Source organism: Phalaenopsis equestris, unplaced genomic scaffold (genome assembly GCF_001263595.1).
Source record: "Phalaenopsis equestris unplaced genomic scaffold, ASM126359v1 Scaffold000279, whole genome shotgun sequence".
Lineage (NCBI taxonomy): Eukaryota > Viridiplantae > Streptophyta > Magnoliopsida > Asparagales > Orchidaceae > Phalaenopsis > Phalaenopsis equestris.
In genome coordinates, this window is record NW_018164721.1 from 110,359 (window position 1) to 129,862 (window position 19,504).

A 19,504-nucleotide genomic window follows, 5' to 3' on the forward strand; every position below is an offset into this window, starting at 1 on the left:
AAGTCCGACACAATCCCAATCCTCGCCGCTCGCCGTCGGCCGCCTGCGACCACTGTCAGCCACTGTCAACCGTCACTGACCACCGTCGACTGTTGTCGACACCCGCCGATCATTGTCGACCATTACCTACTTTTGACTACACATGTCGATCGTCGCCGACCACTGTCGATTGTCGTACACAATTATGGACTGTCATCGAGCACTGCCGCCGCCGTCAACCACCTCTGACCGTCATCGACCGCCGCTGACCATCATCGATCACCACCAATCAACATCAACAATCGTTGACCTGAAACCTTCAGTCGACGTTGTAATTTGGAAAACCTATTAGCATTTTCTGGTCTGTAAGACAAAGTGTCTCTGTGATTATTAACATATAGTGCATTCTTACACTGGGTCTAACCCCGTTTTTTTTTTCCCCTTTATAAGTTTTTTCACGTAAAAACTTCTGGTATCATTACCGGTTGTTTTCTTTCACCTGACTGTGGGCTAAGTTCTTGTGCAACTTTAAGAAGACAATCTATTACTCTACTGCCGCGAATTTTCTCGCACAAATCATCACTTATGAAGAGATATGCAACAAAGACGGAGAAGTAGTGAGATTTCACTAAAATTATAATGAACTTAATGAATTGCTTCCTTGCACAAACAATGAACGTCGCTTAAATTTCTATTTCCATTTGTTTTGTATGATCTTCTTGTTCATTTCATCCTTCATCAATGAAGTAATCCGGTCCAAAGGCTCTGTTCCATATCTTACTCGTTTAATACGTGAAACTCCGGCAAAACTAGAGCCATAACCCAACCATTCTCACCTTTTTCCCAACTCTTCCTGTTACAGACCAATATTCGCTCGTCGAAACATGGAAAATTACCTTCCATGCCAAAAACTATAAATACCCCAAATGGAGAAAGCTTTGTTGAATCATTTCCATACTTTCCTTTGAACCAGATTAAAGGTTCCATCGAATTATATTACCATGGAAATACTGCTCTGGGAAGACCCACACCACATTTTTGTTTGATTATGTTTGTAAGAAGCAAGCAATAGCAATGAATGAAATAGCCTAGAAAACTATACTACCATTCACATTTTATTAGTTGGTGTATATTTTGGGGGAATTTACATACAAAACACATAATTCTTATGTATTTACTTATCTAATGCCTAAATTTTGCTTTTTTACAGCTATGCCAACCAAAATTTTCATATCACATAAGAAATACCATTATTTTAACATTTAAAAAGTGAAAAAATACACCTCATGATGCATAGCTAAGGTGGCGTATATGTAAAAATTGACATTTAGGCGTTAGATATGTAAATACATAAGAATTGAGCGGCATGTACGTAAATCTTCCTATATTTCTTCCTTACTATTCAATCTAACGTCAAGTTCTAAAATTTTCTAATTTAAATTTGAAAGTAAGAAGTGCAGATTGCTTTCGTATGAGACAGAGTTTCACATTCATTCAGTATCACAATGACATATTCTATAGCTTGGTTATCAAAATACCTCATCCTTTAGCTGGAGCTATAGAAGTTTTGATGCAGAGTAAAAATCTAAATGCTTTAACCAAATTCAATAACACAAGCAAATCAAATTCAATACCATGAAGACATAAAGCAAAAATTTAATCATGCATTTTCATTGAAAAATGTTTACTTACATAGGCGAGCAACGCGTTCGTTCCCATCGAAAAAAGAACACAAACAGGAATGAGTCATAATGCTGTCCATCAATACAATAGAAATTTGGAATTCTTCTTACAGGCCTAAACTATATCTTTTCAAAAAAAATATTGATGGCTAATTGTAAGTAATAACATGCAAATATGCTGCTCTGCAACCTCAATGCTTGAAGCACATTTTATAACCTCCCGAACAAGCAATGAAGCTAAGAAAAATGGTTATATGACTCTTTACAGGAGATCATTTTAGTCCCAGAGTTTATAAAAGTGACATTTTAGTTCTCGGGCTCTTTTAATATGGATTGAAATAGTCCACAATGAGGACTAATTTTAGATCCCGATAGAATAGTCAAGAGGACTATTATTTTGACACTATATACTTTCTGTTAAACGTACCTATCAATTTTAACTAAGGTAGCTATGTCACTTACTTCTACTGTGATAGTTGTGTTGAGATGAAACCAATGAGCTCGTCGACAATGGCCATCAGGCTTGTTTATGTCAACAGCACCCCAAGAGACAATGCCTTGGCCATTGACAACATTGAGGAAGAATTCCCTATCATACCTGCAAAAAGGATTATAAGAGAACAAAAACCTCAAGCTAATCCAATTATAATATTATAACATAAATGGTGGGAATTTTACCTGATTGGAAATAAAGAAGAGTGAATCTGCTCAAGAACATGGAGATCAGATGGCTGAATGGGCCTGCATCTAATTTTAGGGCAATCTCTAATTTCAAAGTCAAACATGACATGCCTCAACACAAATCACAGGAAAGGACATGAATTGATAAAGATACATGCATCATCATGCCTCCCATCTATACCAGACGAGCTCCACTGATTATGATATCATAGCAACTTATACTACATTGGCCCTACTTTCTGCTACTTATTATCAGTACAAAAGGTAAATACCAGTTTCAAAGGGGATAAAATGAAGCATACAAAAGAAAAATCTCAATCTCTACATACTTTCTAATTAGTTCTTGAACATGTTGAACGATTTAGTTAAAGTGAAGTGAACTTACTTGAAAGAAGAGGAGAGTTACATTCAAAATTCTTCTCTGATGGATTTAATGAAACAAGGAACCATATTCCATGAGCTCAATTGATCGAAATAAATTCATCAAACTTCTCGTCAATCCATAGGTAAGAGAATCCATTAAATATAGAAAAGATGATGAAGAATAAGAGGGAAAAAACTATATGGTAATTCATCAAGCTTCTGCAACGCCTTGTTGCACCAACAGGGCTTTCATTTTCACTCTCCATAGACCGAAGTCGTTCTTTCCCGTGAACTTCTCGATGTTGAATTTTGCGAAGCCCATTGTCGTGGGTGGAATTCCCACAGACGGCGCCAATTGTTGTGAAAATTTGCTCCGCCGAACACCTACAACCTCACTGTTCCAAAAAACTTCTTATGGATTGAATCAGATAGAAAAGAAATTTAATAATATTGTCCAAATCTTTTGAGCAAGATTACGATTTCAAATTATTGTAATCTTGCTCCGTCAAGAACACCAAGAAATAAGAAATGGAATGTTGAACTCCTTGTATGCGAAACCTGGACTGTTCCTCCAATTCCTCCTTCCCCCTTCTGGCTGCAGTTCACTTTCTGGACTGTTCTTAGAGACAGCCAAACACCTTTGATTGCTGCTAGAAGGCACCTGCAGTTCGCCTCCCTGAGCCTGATCTTCGACTAAATCTCGCTAAATCCCTATAGCTAGAGAACAGAACTATCGAACAATTGAATTGTAGAATCTGGACAGCTGAAGGAGAAAACACAGCAGGCAAAACAGGAGGAAAAACAGGAAGAAAAATGCAGGGAAAAAGAAATGCAAAAACACAAGAACGCAAACACAAGAACACAAGAGATTACATGGTTCGGTCCTTAGACCCACATCAATGGAGGGAATCGCTACCAAATTTACTAGCACAAAAGAAGAATTACAGACTCATTACATTGAGGAATCACCATGTCTCTCTAGATCTCTCTCTCTCTACATGACCTCTCCCTCAATTCTAAAGCCTCTCCACTTCTTCTTCCTCTCATTGCTGAATTTTCTTCCTCCTCTTGATCTTCTTGATCAGATTTTTCTATCTCCTTATGATAGCCTAAACTCCCCACAAGACCCCTCATCTATTTATAAGTAGATGAGGCCTTCTAAGAGGTATGAAAATTACAAGTATGCCATTAGCCTTAATTAAGAGCCATAACAGCTATAGACATTTTGTTTGTTTTTGAGATTCCCTCAACTTAGCCTCGATGGGGCCCTTAGTCCCCAGTGAAGTTTACTAAGTCCAGAAAATATCTGAACTTAGCAGCCGGTAAAACCTTCGTTAACATGTCGACGGGATTATCTTCAGTATGAATCTTTTCCACCACTATAGAACCCTTGGCTACAACATCTCTCACAAAGTGAAGCTTCATGTCTATATGCTTAGACCTTTCGTGAAAGACTTGGTTCCGAGTTAGGTGAATTGTGCTCTGGTTATCACAGAACACAGTTACAACCTTCTGACATACACCAAGTTCTTCAGCCATGCCCTTTAGCCACATAACTTCTTTAGTTGCTTTTGTCACAGCAACATATTCAGCCTCTGTTGTCGAGAGAGCCACCACGGATTGAAGGTTGGACTTCCAACTGACTGCAATGCCGATGACGGTGAAGATGAATCTGGTTAGTGACTTCCTAGTGTCAATGCTTCCCGCATAATCAGAGTCCACGTAGTCGACTATCTTTTCATCTTTGTTCTCCTGTCTTTTAAAGAGCAACCCCAAATCAGTGGTACCTTTTAAGTATCACAAAATCCATTTTAGAGCTTTCCAGTGAGCTTGTCCTGGATTTGCCATGAATCTGCTGACAATACTGACGGTGTAGGCCAAGTCTGGTCTGCTGCAAAACATCACATACATGATGCTACCAACCCCATTGGCGTAGGGGACACCCTCCATGCATCTTTTCTCATCTGCATTCTCAGGCGCTTGAGAGTTTGACAATCTGAAGTGCTGACCAATTGGTGTTGAAACTTGCTTGGCCCCATGCATGTTAAACCTTGCTAGAACTTTCTGAGTGTATGACTTCTGAGACAAGAATAAGCTGCCCTTTTTCCTGTCTCTTGTAATCTCCATCCCTAGGATCTTTGTAGCAAGTCCTAGATCCTTCATGTTAAATTCTGAGTTTAATATACCTTTGATTTTCTAAACTTCCTCCTTACTTCCGCCGGCTACTAACATGTCGTCCACGTATAGGAGTAAGTAAGTACTTATATCATCATCTTGTTTCTTCATGTAGACACAACTGTCATAGCTGCTTCTGACAAAGACAATCCTCAACATAAACTCATCAAATCTTTTGTATCATTGTCTTGGGTTTTGTTTCAATCCGTAAAAAGATTTCTTCGACAAGCAGATTTTATCCTTGGTTTTAGGAGTGTTGTACCCCTCTGACTGTTCCATGAAGATGGTTTCTTCTAACTTCCTATGTAGGAATGTTGTTTTAACATCTAGCTGCTCTAATTCCAAATTGAATTGAACCGCTAGTGCTAAAACTATCATGATCGAGCAGTGCTTTACCACGGGCATGAAGATTTTGTTGAAGTCAATTTGTTCTACATGTGTGAACCCCTTTACTACAAGTCTTGCTTTATACCTGACCTCCTCGCTGCCTAGGATGCCTTCCTTCTTTTGGAAGGTCCACTTACAGCCAACGACACGTTGGTTCTTTGGTCGATCCACAAGTTACCATGTCTTGTTCTTTGTCAGAGAAGCTATCTTTTCATCCATAGCATCTACCCACTTGTGTCTTTCCCTTCTCTTTTGAGACTCCATGTCGATTTCTGTGATGCTTAATGCATAGGAGATCAAATCTGCATGATTATATCTCTCTGGCGGTCTGATGATTCTTCTCTGCATATCTCTTACCAACCTGTAGTCATTTGATTTGCCTTCAGTTCAGTTTCTTGTTGGTCTTCTATCGCTTCATCTTGATTATTTACAACAGTCCCTTGATCCGTCAAGGTTTGTTGTTGTTGCAGCTCCACCTCAATTTGAGTATCCTCCTTAGTAGTACTGTTCTTGGTAACTTAGCTTTGCATGTTTGCCATTTTGGACTCATCGAATACCACATCTTTACTGATGATGCATTTCTATTGATATAGACACCACAGATTGTAGCCTTTGGTTCTAAGTGGATAGCCGATGAAAATGCACTTTAAAGGTCTTGCTTCCAGCTTATCCTGTCTAACATTAGCATATGCAATACATCCAAAAATTTTGAGATTTTCATACTTACCTCCAAAGGAGTCTTCATTTCAATAGTTGTCGATGAACATCGATTGATAAGATAGCAAGCGGTTGAGACAGCTTCGCCCCAGAAAGATTTGGGTAGGCCTGCATTTAAGAGCATGCACCTCACTCTCTCTAAGAGAGTCCTATTCATCCTTTCCGCCAAGCCGTTCTGTTGAGGAGTGTTACGGACTGTCTTGTGCCTCATAATGTCATTCTTCCTACATAACTCATTGAACTGTTCTGAACAGTACATCAGGCCATTATCAGTTCTCAAGTGCTTCAGTTTTGCTTCCATCTTGTTTTCAGTGAGAATTAACCAGTCCCTGAATCATTGAAAAGCTTCATTGTTGGTTTTAAGGATAAAGACCCATACATTCCTGGTTTAGTCATCTATGATAGACATGAAGTACCTCCCTCCTCCATGAGTTTGAGTTCAGGCTGGGCCCCATAGATCACTGTGTATATAATCAAGTGGTTTCTTTGATGTGTGAGTTCCGGTAGAGAACTTCACTCTGGTAGCCTTCCTCAACATACATTGTTCGCAAAACTCCAGTTTACGGATTTGATCTCCACATAACAGGTTCTGTCTAGACAGTTCTTGTAGGTCTCTTTCACTTACATGTCTCAGTCTCATGTGTCATAGTCTAGTCCTGTCAGGTTCTGATCGTACTGCATTAGAGAAGCCGCCAATTACAGTTCTTCCAATTAGGGAGTAAAGCTCATTCTTCCTAACTCCTTTCATGACGATGAGGGAGCCTTTGACTACTTTGATGCAACCATTTTCTGCCTTGAACCACTATCCTCTTGACTCCAGCGTACCTAAAGAGATCAGATTTCTTTTTAGTTCAGGAACGTACCTAACATGTTGCAGTATTCGTTCGGCTCCATCGAACATCTTGATTCTAATTGTTCCACTGTCGACCACCCTGCAAGTCTTGTTATCTCCAAGTAGTACGGACTCACCATTTGCCAGTTGCAGCGTCTCGAACCAGTCCTTCTGAGGACACATGTGGAAAGAGCACCCCGATTCGAGGATCCACTCATTGTTGGATTTCGATTCAGTGATCACCAGTGCTTCAACTGAATCATACTCATTTGAGGCTATGCTTGCTTCTCCAGGATCTTTAGGATTTTCTTGAAATTTCTTCTTCCTCTCCGGACAGTTTCTCCGGAAGTAACCTTCCTTATGGCACTGAAAACACTTGTAAGATCCTTTCGTCGACTGGCTTCTGTCTTGTCCTTTCTTTGATCTTGATCTGCTTTGATTGTTTCTTGAGCCCTTTTAGTCTGATCTTCCTCTAATGGTAAGACTGTCCCCGCTAATTTCTTTGTTCGTCTCGAGCTTCTTTTGGAGTTCTTTTGCTCTGACCAAAGATTGAACCTCTTCCAAAGAGATTGTTTGCGTCCTTCCATAGAGCATCGCATCTTTGAAATACTCGTTGCTCTTAGGAATGAAATTTAGTAGTAGCAGCGATTTAGTAGTAGCAGTAGCAGTGCCTTATCCTTGCATCCATCTTAACCTCGATGTTTTCGAGATCGTCGATAATCTTGTTGAAATCGTCAATCTGTTCCGAGACTGATTTTTCCTCGTGCATCTTGAAAGAATATAGGTGCTGCTTCAAGAAGAGCCTCTTCGCCAGAGATTTCGTCATATAGAGTACCTCGAGTTTAGTCCAAAGTGCTTGAGCTGTTGTCTCTCTCGAAACCTCTCTCAAAACCTTATCGCCAAGGCTCAGGTTATTAAGCTATACGCCCTATCAAGAATCACGTTCTTTTCTTTCTCGGTCATGTCGGCCAAGAATGCCGCCAAGCCTTGCAAGGCTTCTACAACGCCTTGTTGTACCAACAGGGCTTTCATTTCACTCTCCATAGACCGAAGTCGTTCTTTCCCGTGAACTTCTCGATGTCGAATTTTGCAGAGCCCATTGTCGTGGGTGGAATTCCCATAGAAGGCGCCAATTATTGTGAAAATTTGCTCCGCCGAACACCTACAACCTCATTGTTCCAAAGAACTCCTTATGGATTGAATTAGATAGAAAAGATATTTAATAATATTGTCCAAATCTTTTCAGCATGATTACGATTTCAAATTATTGTAATCTTGCTCCGTCAAGAACACCAAGAAATAAGAAATGGAATGTTGAACTCCTTGTATGTGGAACCTGGACAGTTCCTCCGATTCCTCCTTCCCCCTTCTGGCTGCAATTCACTTTCTGGACTGTTCTTGGAGACAGCCAAACACCTTTGATTGCTGCTAGAAGAGCACCTGCAGTTCGCCTCCCTGAGCCTGATCTTCGACTAAATCCCTATAGCTAGAGAACAGAACTACCGAAGTATTGAATTGTAGAATCTGGACAACTGAAGGAGAAAACGCAGCAGGCAAAACAGGAAGAAAAATGCAGGGAAAAAGAAATGCAAGAACGCAAACACAAGGCATCCACGGAGGGAATCACTACTAAATTCACTAGCACAAAAAAAGAATTACATGCTCATTACATTGATGAATCATCATGGCTCTACAAGACCTCTCTCTCTCTACAAGACCTCTCTCTCAATTCTAAAACTTCTTCACTTCTTCTTCCTCTCCTTGCTGAATTTTCTTCCCCCTCTTGATCTTCTTGATTCGATTTTTCTATCTCCTTATAGTGGTCATACCACCCCCACAAAACCCATCATCTACCACAAAACCCCTCATCTATTTATAAATAGATGAGGCATTCCAAGAGGCATAAAAATTAGAAGTGTGTCATTTATGTCATAATTAAGAGCCATGAATAAACATTACATCATGTATTCATTTAAGTTTTATTCAAGTTATGGATGTTACCATTTTAACTATTTGAAATATTATATCAAATGCTTGGCCCAATTTATATTAAAGTATAGTTGTGGCTCAAGTCTGATTATGATGATTATATATATATATATATATATAAATATATATATAATAAATTTCATAATATAATAAAATATAATATAACCTAACAATTGAAATTTTTATTTGATGAGTTTTCATACAAAGTAAGACTTTAATCTTCTTTTTTATTGCCACAAATGTAATAACATGCAACATATATTAAAAGACATACTTATCAACAAACTTCCAAGTAGACAAAAATGGTCATCATCATTATGAGACAAAAATGTCACCAGCTAGCCATTGCTCGTAATCGACAGTCTATAACAAATGCATAATCACTAATTAAAGCAGATATTATAATAAGCTTCACACTTTCCTCCATTAATTAGCTTCCACAGATAGAACAAACTCTCAAATTTAACCATAGAAACAATAAAAAATTGACACAAAAAAAAATCTGACCGCATCATCAGAACAGCACAGCTCAACCCACTAAAGTCACAATGGCACAACTCAAATCACAACATATATCAACCTAAGCATATAAAATATAGCAGAAAGAAGATATATACATGACATATGGATTACATGATTTGAAGAATACTGAGAGACTGGGAAGAAGAAACAAGCGCCATTTGGTTTGAAGCCATGGCGAGGCCCTGCAACATTCTCATAATCTCCATCGTATCCTCGAGATAATATTTTGCTTTGCTCGGCTTCTGCCCAACGGTGCAGGCGAACACTTCGGCGACAGGCGATAAGGTGAGTCCTTCCCTTGCACTGTTGATCACCTCAAACATATCCTCGTCAGATCTATCATCACCAATGCATAGAACGAAATCGGGAAGCTTGTCCTTCTTCTGCATCAATGAGAGAAGGCACTCTGCAACTATGCCCTTTGTGACACCCTGCAAACAGTTTTTCATATAAGAGGGGAAACATTTTGCAGAAAATTAACCAGGGTGGAGACTGTAATTTCAATATACCTGAGGTTTTACTTCTACAAAATGTTGGCCACTCTTCACAGAAACGGGCTCATTGGATAGAACACTTTCCAGGTGATCTAGAAGTTCTTTGGCCTGGCATGAACCAAAATCAGGATCTGCATACTGATAGTGCCAAACCAATGCACTTTCTTTAGCTTCTATGCTCGATCCATCAGTTGTTTCTGTGTATAATTTCATAACAGGTTCAGCGATTTGTTTCCAGCCGAAATCAGATACGGCCACATGTGTCTCCCATTCCGAGTCTTGATTTTGCCTGAAAATATATAACAAATTAAAAGCAGCAATAGAAAACATTCCTTAGACTTGAGATCATATATTCGTATCCAAAAAGCAAGTTTTTTACGTTAACATCTACAAAAAAGAACGTTCATGTACATCTAAAATGTGTTGGTGTTGATCCCGATGAATGTAGTCGTCCGAGCCACAACAAGTAAAGCCAAAGCCAACTTAGTCACGGCTAGAAAATAGAAGCCATGAAGAAGCTGACAATGGAAGTCCCACAAACAACCAAGAAATCCACTTATCTGATCGAACGTATTCGTCCGAGCCACAACAAGTAAAGCCAAAGCTAACTTAGTCACGGCCATAAAAGAGAAGCCATGAAGAAGCCGACTTGAGAGAAGATCTAGCCCCTCAACATCTCCAATCATATTGGAAGTGTCCAGAAGCTTCTTCATCTATTATCAAGGACCGAAATCCAAACTAGCTCAGCGACCAACAATACCGACTAAGCTTAGCCAATTGAACTGACCCTCTCGAGCTGAAGCCATTGAAGCTCAGCCAAACAAGCAAGAGAACAGTCTAGCGATAGAAAATACCTAGAATACCCTATACAAAACCCCATCAAAATAGTGGCAAAAATAAAACATCCTCATATTGTACTCTCTTAACTACAAATAGTGAGATCATTTCATGAACAAGGGATACATAATTTTAGCCAAAAAGGATGGAAAAGATCAACATGATTGATACAATTTACTATTTATCGGTGTTCACTATTCTCTCTATCTCTCTCTCTCTCTCATTTCTTATATTCTATTCCTTGGGAAACAAGGGATTCTCTCTATCTCTCTCTCTCATTTCTTATATTCTATTCCTTGGGGGTGAATATGTGATTAATGGTACAAATCAAGATTCAACAATTCAATTAAGTTAAGATAATCTAAGACGAGTTTACCTTATGAAGTAGCCATGTTCGGCAGCAAGCGCAAGCTTTTTGCACGGAGAGAACCACTCACCAAGAGTGTCCTTATCCTTCCCGCTTACCAGAAACACCAAATTATCCGGGTCACGGCACAAGCTATTCAATATGCCAATAGCTTCGGGAGTCGGCGTCTTGTTAATCGATGTTTGAGGCATCATGGCACCATCATAGTCCAATAAGATTGCTCTGTTCTTCGTTCTCTTGTAAGCCGAAACAATCCTTTCATCAAAAAGTTTTCTGAAGTTGGGGTCCAACGCAATGACTCGAAAGCCCAAACCGAATCCAATTCCCCAACACCTCCTCCTTCCGTGGTCTCGGCATGTCCTCTCCAAATCCTGCAAGAAGCTATTCGCCCAATAACCGACGTCGTGTGTGCTTACGTATCGATAATGTTTTTCATGCCTCAACTGTTTCTCATTATAACTTATTGCCAATGCAGTTTCCATGGCTTCCGCAACCGAATCGATGTTCCATGGGTTGACACGAATGGCTCCACTGAGAGATGGAGAGCAACCGATGAACTCCGAGACGACAAGCATGCTCCTTTTGGGGTCCGACGCGTCCAACTGAAGCAGCAGATCCAATCTTTCATTGCCCTGTCGGCTAATAATGTATTCATAAGGAATGAGATTCATGCCATCCCTAACTGCAGTAACAAGACAGCACTCAGCTATGACATAATAAGCAATTTTCTCGTAGAACTGGAGCGAGCTATCGATGAGAACGACGGGCTCATAACCCGGCCTGCCAAACGTCTCATTTATTCGATTCGCGGTCAAGTAAGTCTCAGTTTGCACCTCCTGAACATCTCTTCCCCGGCCTCTCGCTGGGTTGGCAATCTGCACCAAAACAACCTTTCCTCTCCACTCTGGATGCTGCAAGAGAAACTGTTCCATTGCTAAAAGTTTCAGGCTAATCCCCTTGAATATATCCATGTCATCAACTCCGAGCAAGACAGTTCGACCCTTGAACTGGTTAAGGAGTTCAGTAACTTTATTTTCGGTTTCTGGAAGACTTAATACAGATTGAAGCTGCTTCAGGTGAACCCCAACAGGAAGTATTTTGATGCTAACTGTTCGACCGTAATACTCGATTCCAATATAACCCCTCTTAGACTGATAAGAGAGGCCAAGCATTCTGCTACAGCAAGAAAGAAAGTGCCTTGCGTAGTCAAAGGTATGGAAACCAATAAGATCAGAGTTGAGGAGTGCTCTAAGGAGTTCATCTCTAACAGGAAGAGTTCGATAAATCTCTGAGGAAGGAAACGGGCTGTGGAGAAAAAATCCAAGCTTGATTCGATTAAACCTTTTTCTTAGGAAAGTGGGCAAGATCATAAGATGATAGTCATGAACCCAAACAAAATCATCTTCAGGGCTTATTACTTCCATCACCTTGTCAGCAAAAATCTTGTTTACAGATACATAAGCTCGCCAAAGCGATCGATCAAAGCGACCCCCAAGGTCAGGGGAAAGAGGTAGCATGTAGTGGAAAAGAGGCCATAATTGCTGCTTACAGAAACCATGATAGAATCTGCTGAAGAGTTCAGGTGGTAGAAAGGTTGGAACACACTTGAAGATCTCAAGCAGTGTCTGTGAGACGTCATCTTGTTCTTTTGGATCAATCTCTTCTCGAAGGCAACCGATATAGATAACTTCAACATCTTCTCCAAGTCCATCTTTGAGCTGAAGAAGCAAAGAATCTTCATCCCAGCTAAAGTTCCAGCCATGGTTATCAGGCCTGCGTTGAGCACGGAGAGGAAGTTGATTGCCTACGATAATTACTCTATCCTGGGAAACTGTAGAAGGAGCATCAGAACCCACACTGTTTGTATTCTCCTCATCAAGATCAGAGATGATACCAGCCACAGTCATTACTCTAGGCAGCCTCTTGCCCACGCGACCAATGGTCAGAGAATCACCAGAAACAAGGTCCATGAGATTTGAATAGGACCTTGAAACCATTTTAGGAGGCTGTGGTCGACGCAGGAAACACTGAAATTTATCAAAGAATGAGATTTAAATCTCTAGTAGGGATATAACAGGGTAGGTAACTTGAATTTATTATAAGAAAAAAAAAATCTTTCGAAGTTTAAATAGGAGACAAGTCTGTTCAAGCTAGAAACAGATCCCCAAGTAGACTGAAAACGCTGCACCAAACTCTCTTTAAAACATTTTCTTCGTAAAAACAAAGAACAGAACAAAAGATATAGAATGAACAGATCCATAACAAGGTCTCATTCCAGAAACAGTGAATCACTTCACACATGAAACAAACCAAAATCAAAATCATAACTTTAAGCTGGAAAAGCAACAAGCAGGCACAGAGGGGACCAAAAACAGAAAGAAAAAAAAAATCTCTAAAGAATAAACCAGGAAATAAATGAGATGCGAACAAGCCAGTTACCGAAATTGAATATGAGATGAACCGCAGCAAAATGGAAGCAGCGCAAATCAATTGGGGAAAAAAAACAGAGAGACATAATCGCTAAGAAAATAGGGTATTACAGAAAAAAGCTAAACCTTTTCTGAAGAGCGGGTTGTTCGGAGGTGGAAAGGGAACTGGGGACCTTAAGTCCTTTCTCTAGTACCCTCTCTCCCTCTCCCCATCACCCACTTGATGATCTTCGGAGCTTTCGAGCAGACAAAACACGATAAAGGCATGCGATTCCCCTGCGTTTCGCCACCTTCGATGGCTGCCGTCCACACACCAAAATGCAATTTTTCGTCATTTTGCGCATCAGTGCGGGTGGGCGGATGCCGGATGAGCGGATCAGTGGAGTGGTATGCTTACCGTTGCTCGACGCGCTACGAGCACTAGTTCTAACCGTCTGATGAATGTTTCTGATAAGACGAACGGTGCTAGTTTGGTGAACTTACTTTTGATCTGATAATTTCTGAAAATTTAAAATGAAATTTTGCGGGCGATGATTGGCTTTCAGCCGTCTTTTTCTTAAAACGTCATTAGACATTTTGATTGTAGTGATCCCTAGAAAAGTCATTGAACATTTATATGAAGTTCTGATTGGGCTGTCAAAACAGCTGGTTCTTGGCGAACTAAGAGTGTTTTGCTCCTTAAAAAGTTAAGTTCGTATTCGACTCGTTCGCTATGTTAGCAAGTTAAACACGAACAACACAAATAAATATTTATTCGTTCGTGTTCGACTCATTTTGACTCGAAATATTACTAATCAATTTTATATATATATATATATATATGTATGTATGTATGTATATATGTATGTATGTATGTATGTATGTAAAAAGTAGTATTTTTAAAAAATTTAATTGACCACAAGACATTTTGGCTACTTCTTTTAAAAAAACTAAAGAATAAAATTTATTATATAAGATTCAAATGATGTTTTAAATCTTGCATCAATCCTTAACATCTTATGATTACGTGATTAGGGTTGTCAAAATAACTCTTTGTTCGTGAACGGCTCGTGTTCGGCTCGCTAAGCAAACAAGCCGAACACGAACACACTTTTTGAGCACGAATATAAACGAGCCGATCACGAGCTGAGCCTGGGCTCGCTCATATTCGGCTCATTTCCACTCCTAGTTCTGATTTCATGCGGAGTGCAAAGGGAAATTGTGAACTGAATCCTGATTTGTCTTATTACAGTGGCTGCAAATTTATAAATCTATTTCCTCCAAATATTAAAGGCAACGCAATGAATAGAAGTTAAATAAAACTTGAACCCAAATGTTGCTAAGTTCATTCATGTCCATTATACACTTTAGGGTTTGAAGAAGAGTTGAGCAGATGATAGAGATAGATGCCCAAAAAGTAATCAGCCTTTAAAGATTGCATTTGAATGAGAGTACAAGAGTGAAAAAGGTGATTTAAGAGACTTGTGTGCGAAAAAAAAAAACTAAAATAATTTTTATACTTATAGGGGAGTGGGCATAACATGTGATATTATATTTTTGTCACTATTTTAATTGGGGCGTTATAAGATATTTTAGTTATTTTATATATATGAGTCTATTGTTCAGCTGTCCTATAACTTGGTGATTGGGCTAGCCTGACTTCGACTCGATAAGGCTAATTCGGTCAGCTTGACTTTAGTGAAGAAAATTCGATGTATGTTGTCTAATGCTGGGATGAATAGAGTTTATTGGATTAAGGCTATAGACTATGCTTTTCGCTTTGTGATACGTCTACCTTTTGCAACTATTGGAAAAAAAAGATCACAATATGTTCGAGGTGTCTTGGTAGAGATTATGAGCATATGATAGTGTTTGGATGTCTGGCTTACTATCATGTGTAGAATGATAAATTGGAACTGTGAGCAAAGAAGACGATCTTCATTAGCTCCAGGTTTATAGTTAAGAGTTTCAAACTTTACGAGCAGGTAGAGAGGAAGATTGTCATTAGCATGAATGTTTTAGTTGATGAGCTGAGCTTGTTGAAACCTCTGGACTTAAATCAAGTGAAGAGTCTTATTAGGACCACAGATATACAACATAAGTTAGAGTTTGATGCAACTTTATTTGTTCCACAGAATTCATCACTCCTACTCATGCGCCTGATTCAGTTGCAGCTTAGAAAGTGCTTATTGACAGTGCTCATGAGGAGGTGGAAGAATATGTTGAGGATGAGGTTCATGCTCAAGATCTATTGTTAGAAGCATAACATGGTGCCAGAATATGCCAAAACCAGCTTCCTTGAAGGAATCATATTGCATTTGCACTTTCAACCATTAGGCTGAAATTCCTTGTCATTGTAAAGAGGCAGTAGAGAACTCAGGTAGTAATCTTTGGAAAGGGGTAATGGATGATAAGATTGAGTATCTTTGGAATAGTGTGTCTGGTGAAGTTTCTTTCAGGAAGGAAAGACATTGGGTGCAAATTGATGTATGCAAAGAAGAAAATTTCTTATGGAACTGATGTGTGATACCAGGAAATGTTAGTCGCAAAAGACTTTGTGCAACGAGAAGGGACTGACTATGACGAGGTGCTTTCCTCAGTAGTCAAGGATCTCTTGATCCGTGTTATCTTAGAGCTTGTAGCATAGTTTGGTTTAATTTTAGCGCAACATACTATGAAGATACATTTCTAAATGAGGAATTACAAGAGCAGATCTATATGTTACATTGCCTGCATATGGAGCCTCAAAAGACTTATTTTGTATATTTGATAAGACTTTATATGAGTTGAAACAGTCACCATGACAGTTGTATAAGAATTTTGATCTGTCAAAGACGAGACAAGAGTTCATAAAAAGTTAATACAATCATTGTGCATATTTTAAAGGTTGGACAATTGTGATTTCATCTATTTGCCTTTACATGTTGTCAATGTGTTGATTGTATTTTCTAGTTAGACTCAAATTGAGAAACAAATGTCCAAATATTTTTAAATGAAGGAGTTGAGTGAAGCTCACACAATTCTTGGCATGAAAATTCAATGGGACAAGGCAGTTGAAAAGTTTTGGGTCTCGCAAGGAACATATATTCAAAGATACTAAAGAACTTTGTGGTTGATGACTCAAGACTGTAAGTCTACTTATTGCATCTCACTTTCAGTTGAGTTCATATCAATATTCTAAAGATGATCATAAGAGAAAAAATATGTTATCGGTTTGTTATACTAGTAAAATGGGCAGTATGATGCATGACATGGTTTGTACTAGATCAGATATTGGACAAGCGGTTGGTATTATGAGCAAGTTCATGCATGATCCATAAATGAGTTTTTCACAAACTGTGAAAAATATTCTGATATATCTGAAGGGTACAGTTGATGTTTGTTTGGTGTTTGAAAAACAATCATATATTTCTTATTTGTGTGTTGGTTACTTTGATTCAGACTATGCAGGTGATATATATAAGTGCATGTCATCAACTTACTATTTCTTCACATTGGCAAGAGGTCTAGATAGTTGGAGATCGATTTTTCAGTCGACTATTGCTTTGACTACTACGAAGGCTGAGTACATGACAGTCATGAAGGTGATGAAGGAAGAGATATGGATGCAGGGTCGACTGGATAGCTTGAGAGTTTATCAGGAGTCTCTAACTGTGTTTTGTAATAGTCGGAGTGTGATATTCTTGTCCACAAATTTAGCTCATCATGCCAGTATCAAGCACATTGATGTAACAGTATCACATTGTTTAGGATTTATTGATGATGACAATGTTCTATTGAAGAAGACAGATACAAAGAGAAAACATCATATATTGTACTACAAATCTAGAAGTTCACATATTGTAAGATTTTGGTGAACGTACGATACGAGCTTATGATTGATTGTTTATTTTGGCATTATGTAGAAGTACATGAGACTTGATCTCTTCAGAAGAGGGTGTGCATAGGCAACTATTTTGGCGTGGTCATTGTCATGTTGGAGCACATTTTGATCATCTTTCACTTATCTAGAAGTAAGAAATGAGGTGGAGATTGTTATGAAAAATATTAAAATCCAATTGTTGTAAATTAGGAAGCGTGTATATTAGGAAGATTAATATTAAGTAACATAATTTGGGGAGTTCTAATTATATGATCTTTCATATTATGAAACCAAATTAGAGGAGATCTCAATGTATATGGGGCAATTACGCACAAGGCATCCTAAACATTGCTATTTACTAATTAAGCCCCCTCTTTTATCCTTTTTTAAAATTCTTATTCAAATATCAAAGATACGATAAAACCCTAACCCATTTTTTTTTTTTTTTTTATCAAATTCACAATGGTTTGATCGTGACATGCGTAAATACATCGCTTTCATAGTTAAAAAAATCACCTTGGTGCTTGGTTTGTAAATAACAATATGTTTCTGTACTCTGTATGTAATTATCACTATATATATATATATGATTTTTCCTGTATTTGAAATATTCATATTTTGTATACCCTAACCATCTCTTATTTATATAAGCTAATATGGAATATTGAGTTGTAATCTTAAATGGATCGATTTTTTTTTCTCCCCACCTGTTGATAGTGAAATAACCTCTCCTCATGGACGTAGACAAATTTATGTCAAACTATGTAAGCCATACTGTGTTTCATCGTTTATTTATTGTGTGAATTGATTTCCGATGTTTTTTGCACAACACTGAAATGTTTCTTATTTTTTTGCCTCATTCAAATAAAAAATAATTTTTTTATAATTTTAATAGTTTTAATCAAAATTCTCATGGTGGATATATACTAGATTATTCAATAGCATATCTTATATAGAATCATATGCTTTGTATATTTGGAATAGTCTTCTAAAATGATTTAAATAAACAAAACTAATTGCAAATGCAATTGTGTAAAAATAAACCAGTTTTTTATTTATTATTACGAGACATTTAATAAATTTAAAATTTTATTGTTTAAGAAATTCAACAAAGTTTAATCATCTAATCACATGGTATGTTGGATCCATTCATTACACACATTAAATGTTCAACGAAATTTTCAATGGCATTTTTAAAGTAATTTAAAGTAATTTAATGCTCCAACAATTCCCAAATATATACTATTATTAGAAATATACTACTATTTTTATGTTACGTATTTTACTAAAATAAATACATGATAAATTTGGAATTCAATCTTATAAAAAATGTAGGAAAACACAGATTTCAATGAGTCTTTTTAGAACAGAGACAAAAAATAGTTTTGTCAAACAGAAAAAATTATGATGTAATGTCACCACTGCACCGCTGCCCCAAACGCACCATAAAACAAAACCCTCAAAAAACCTTATCGCCACTAGTTCATTGTCAGCTGGACATGGATCAAAGAGATAGTCTCGAGCCTTGACAGTTCTTCAGGCTTTCCAATGTACGTGACAATTCACGGTCTAACTGACACAGTCCAGAAATTAGCGCACTACAAGATCAGGAGTTCATTCTGATCGAATTTACGAATAGTTGGCCTGAGTAAACCGAAGTTGCCTTAGATAAGCTCAGCCTACCCACCCAGGCTCAGTTTAGGTTCTACTCTCAACATACTTGCCCACAGTAAGCCAAACCTCTCATCGACCTATCACTCAATTATGGAGGGTGATACATGATCAATTAATCCCCCGAACTCAGTCATTGATGATGTTATAAGATCAATTAAGTCATGTATGCATTACAACTCCAATCGCACCGTGTCAACGACGAACATTATTGTGTGAAAGTATTCTTATCAAAATTTATGCATAATTAATTAAAATTTTGTTAAATTTATGTAATATATAAATAATTAAACAAATTTATATTGATTGTATCTTAAAATAAATTTTCCAAATTTAAAATTTATCTCAATTTTAAAAATTAAATTATACTATCAAATTATTTTCCTTAAGATAAATAATTAATGCAATGTTTTCAAAGCCACGATTATATATATATATATATATATATACCAAACAGCTAATTTGACAACTTTCACAAAATAAGTTCCTCACTCACGCGGTAGGAATACCGAACCCATGGCCAGTATAATACCAAACA

General features: G+C 38.0%; 1 protein-coding gene and 1 pseudogene across 2 annotated transcripts; both read right to left on the minus strand.

Moving 5' to 3' along the window:
- Positions 1-1,667: 1,667 nt before the first annotated feature.
- LOC110024921 lies at positions 1,668-2,446 on the minus strand (annotated as a pseudogene).
- Positions 2,447-9,247: 6,801 nt separating this feature from the next.
- LOC110024924 (alpha,alpha-trehalose-phosphate synthase [UDP-forming] 5-like) lies at positions 9,248-13,621 on the minus strand. 2 transcript variants are annotated; one of them, XM_020725119.1, is made up of 4 exons: positions 13,581-13,621; positions 11,035-13,052; positions 9,837-10,110; positions 9,248-9,758 (listed from the first exon to the last, which is right to left on the minus strand). In XM_020725119.1, the coding sequence occupies exons 2-4, from the start codon at positions 13,020-13,022 to the stop codon at positions 9,435-9,437; spliced, it is 2,586 nt and encodes an 861-aa protein (XP_020580778.1). In that variant the 5' UTR covers positions 13,023-13,052; positions 13,581-13,621; the 3' UTR covers positions 9,248-9,434. The 2 variants fall into 2 exon arrangements, with proteins under 2 accessions (XP_020580778.1, XP_020580779.1); XM_020725120.1 differs by lacking the exon at positions 13,581-13,621 and adding an exon at positions 13,465-13,546.
- Between the last annotated feature and the right edge of the window lie 5,883 nt (positions 13,622-19,504).

Coding starts and splice junctions, on each gene's coding strand:
- LOC110024924 (XM_020725119.1), bottom strand. CDS start 13,022: ATGGTTTCAAGGTCCTATTCAAATCTCATGGACCTTGTTTCTGGTGAT. Junction 10,111..11,034: donor GAACATGGCTACTTCATAAG/GTAAACTCGTCT, acceptor ATATATTTTCAG/GCAAAATCAAGACTCGGAAT. Junction 9,759..9,836: donor TTGTAGAAGTAAAACCTCAG/GTATATTGAAAT, acceptor AACTGTTTGCAG/GGTGTCACAAAGGGCATAGT.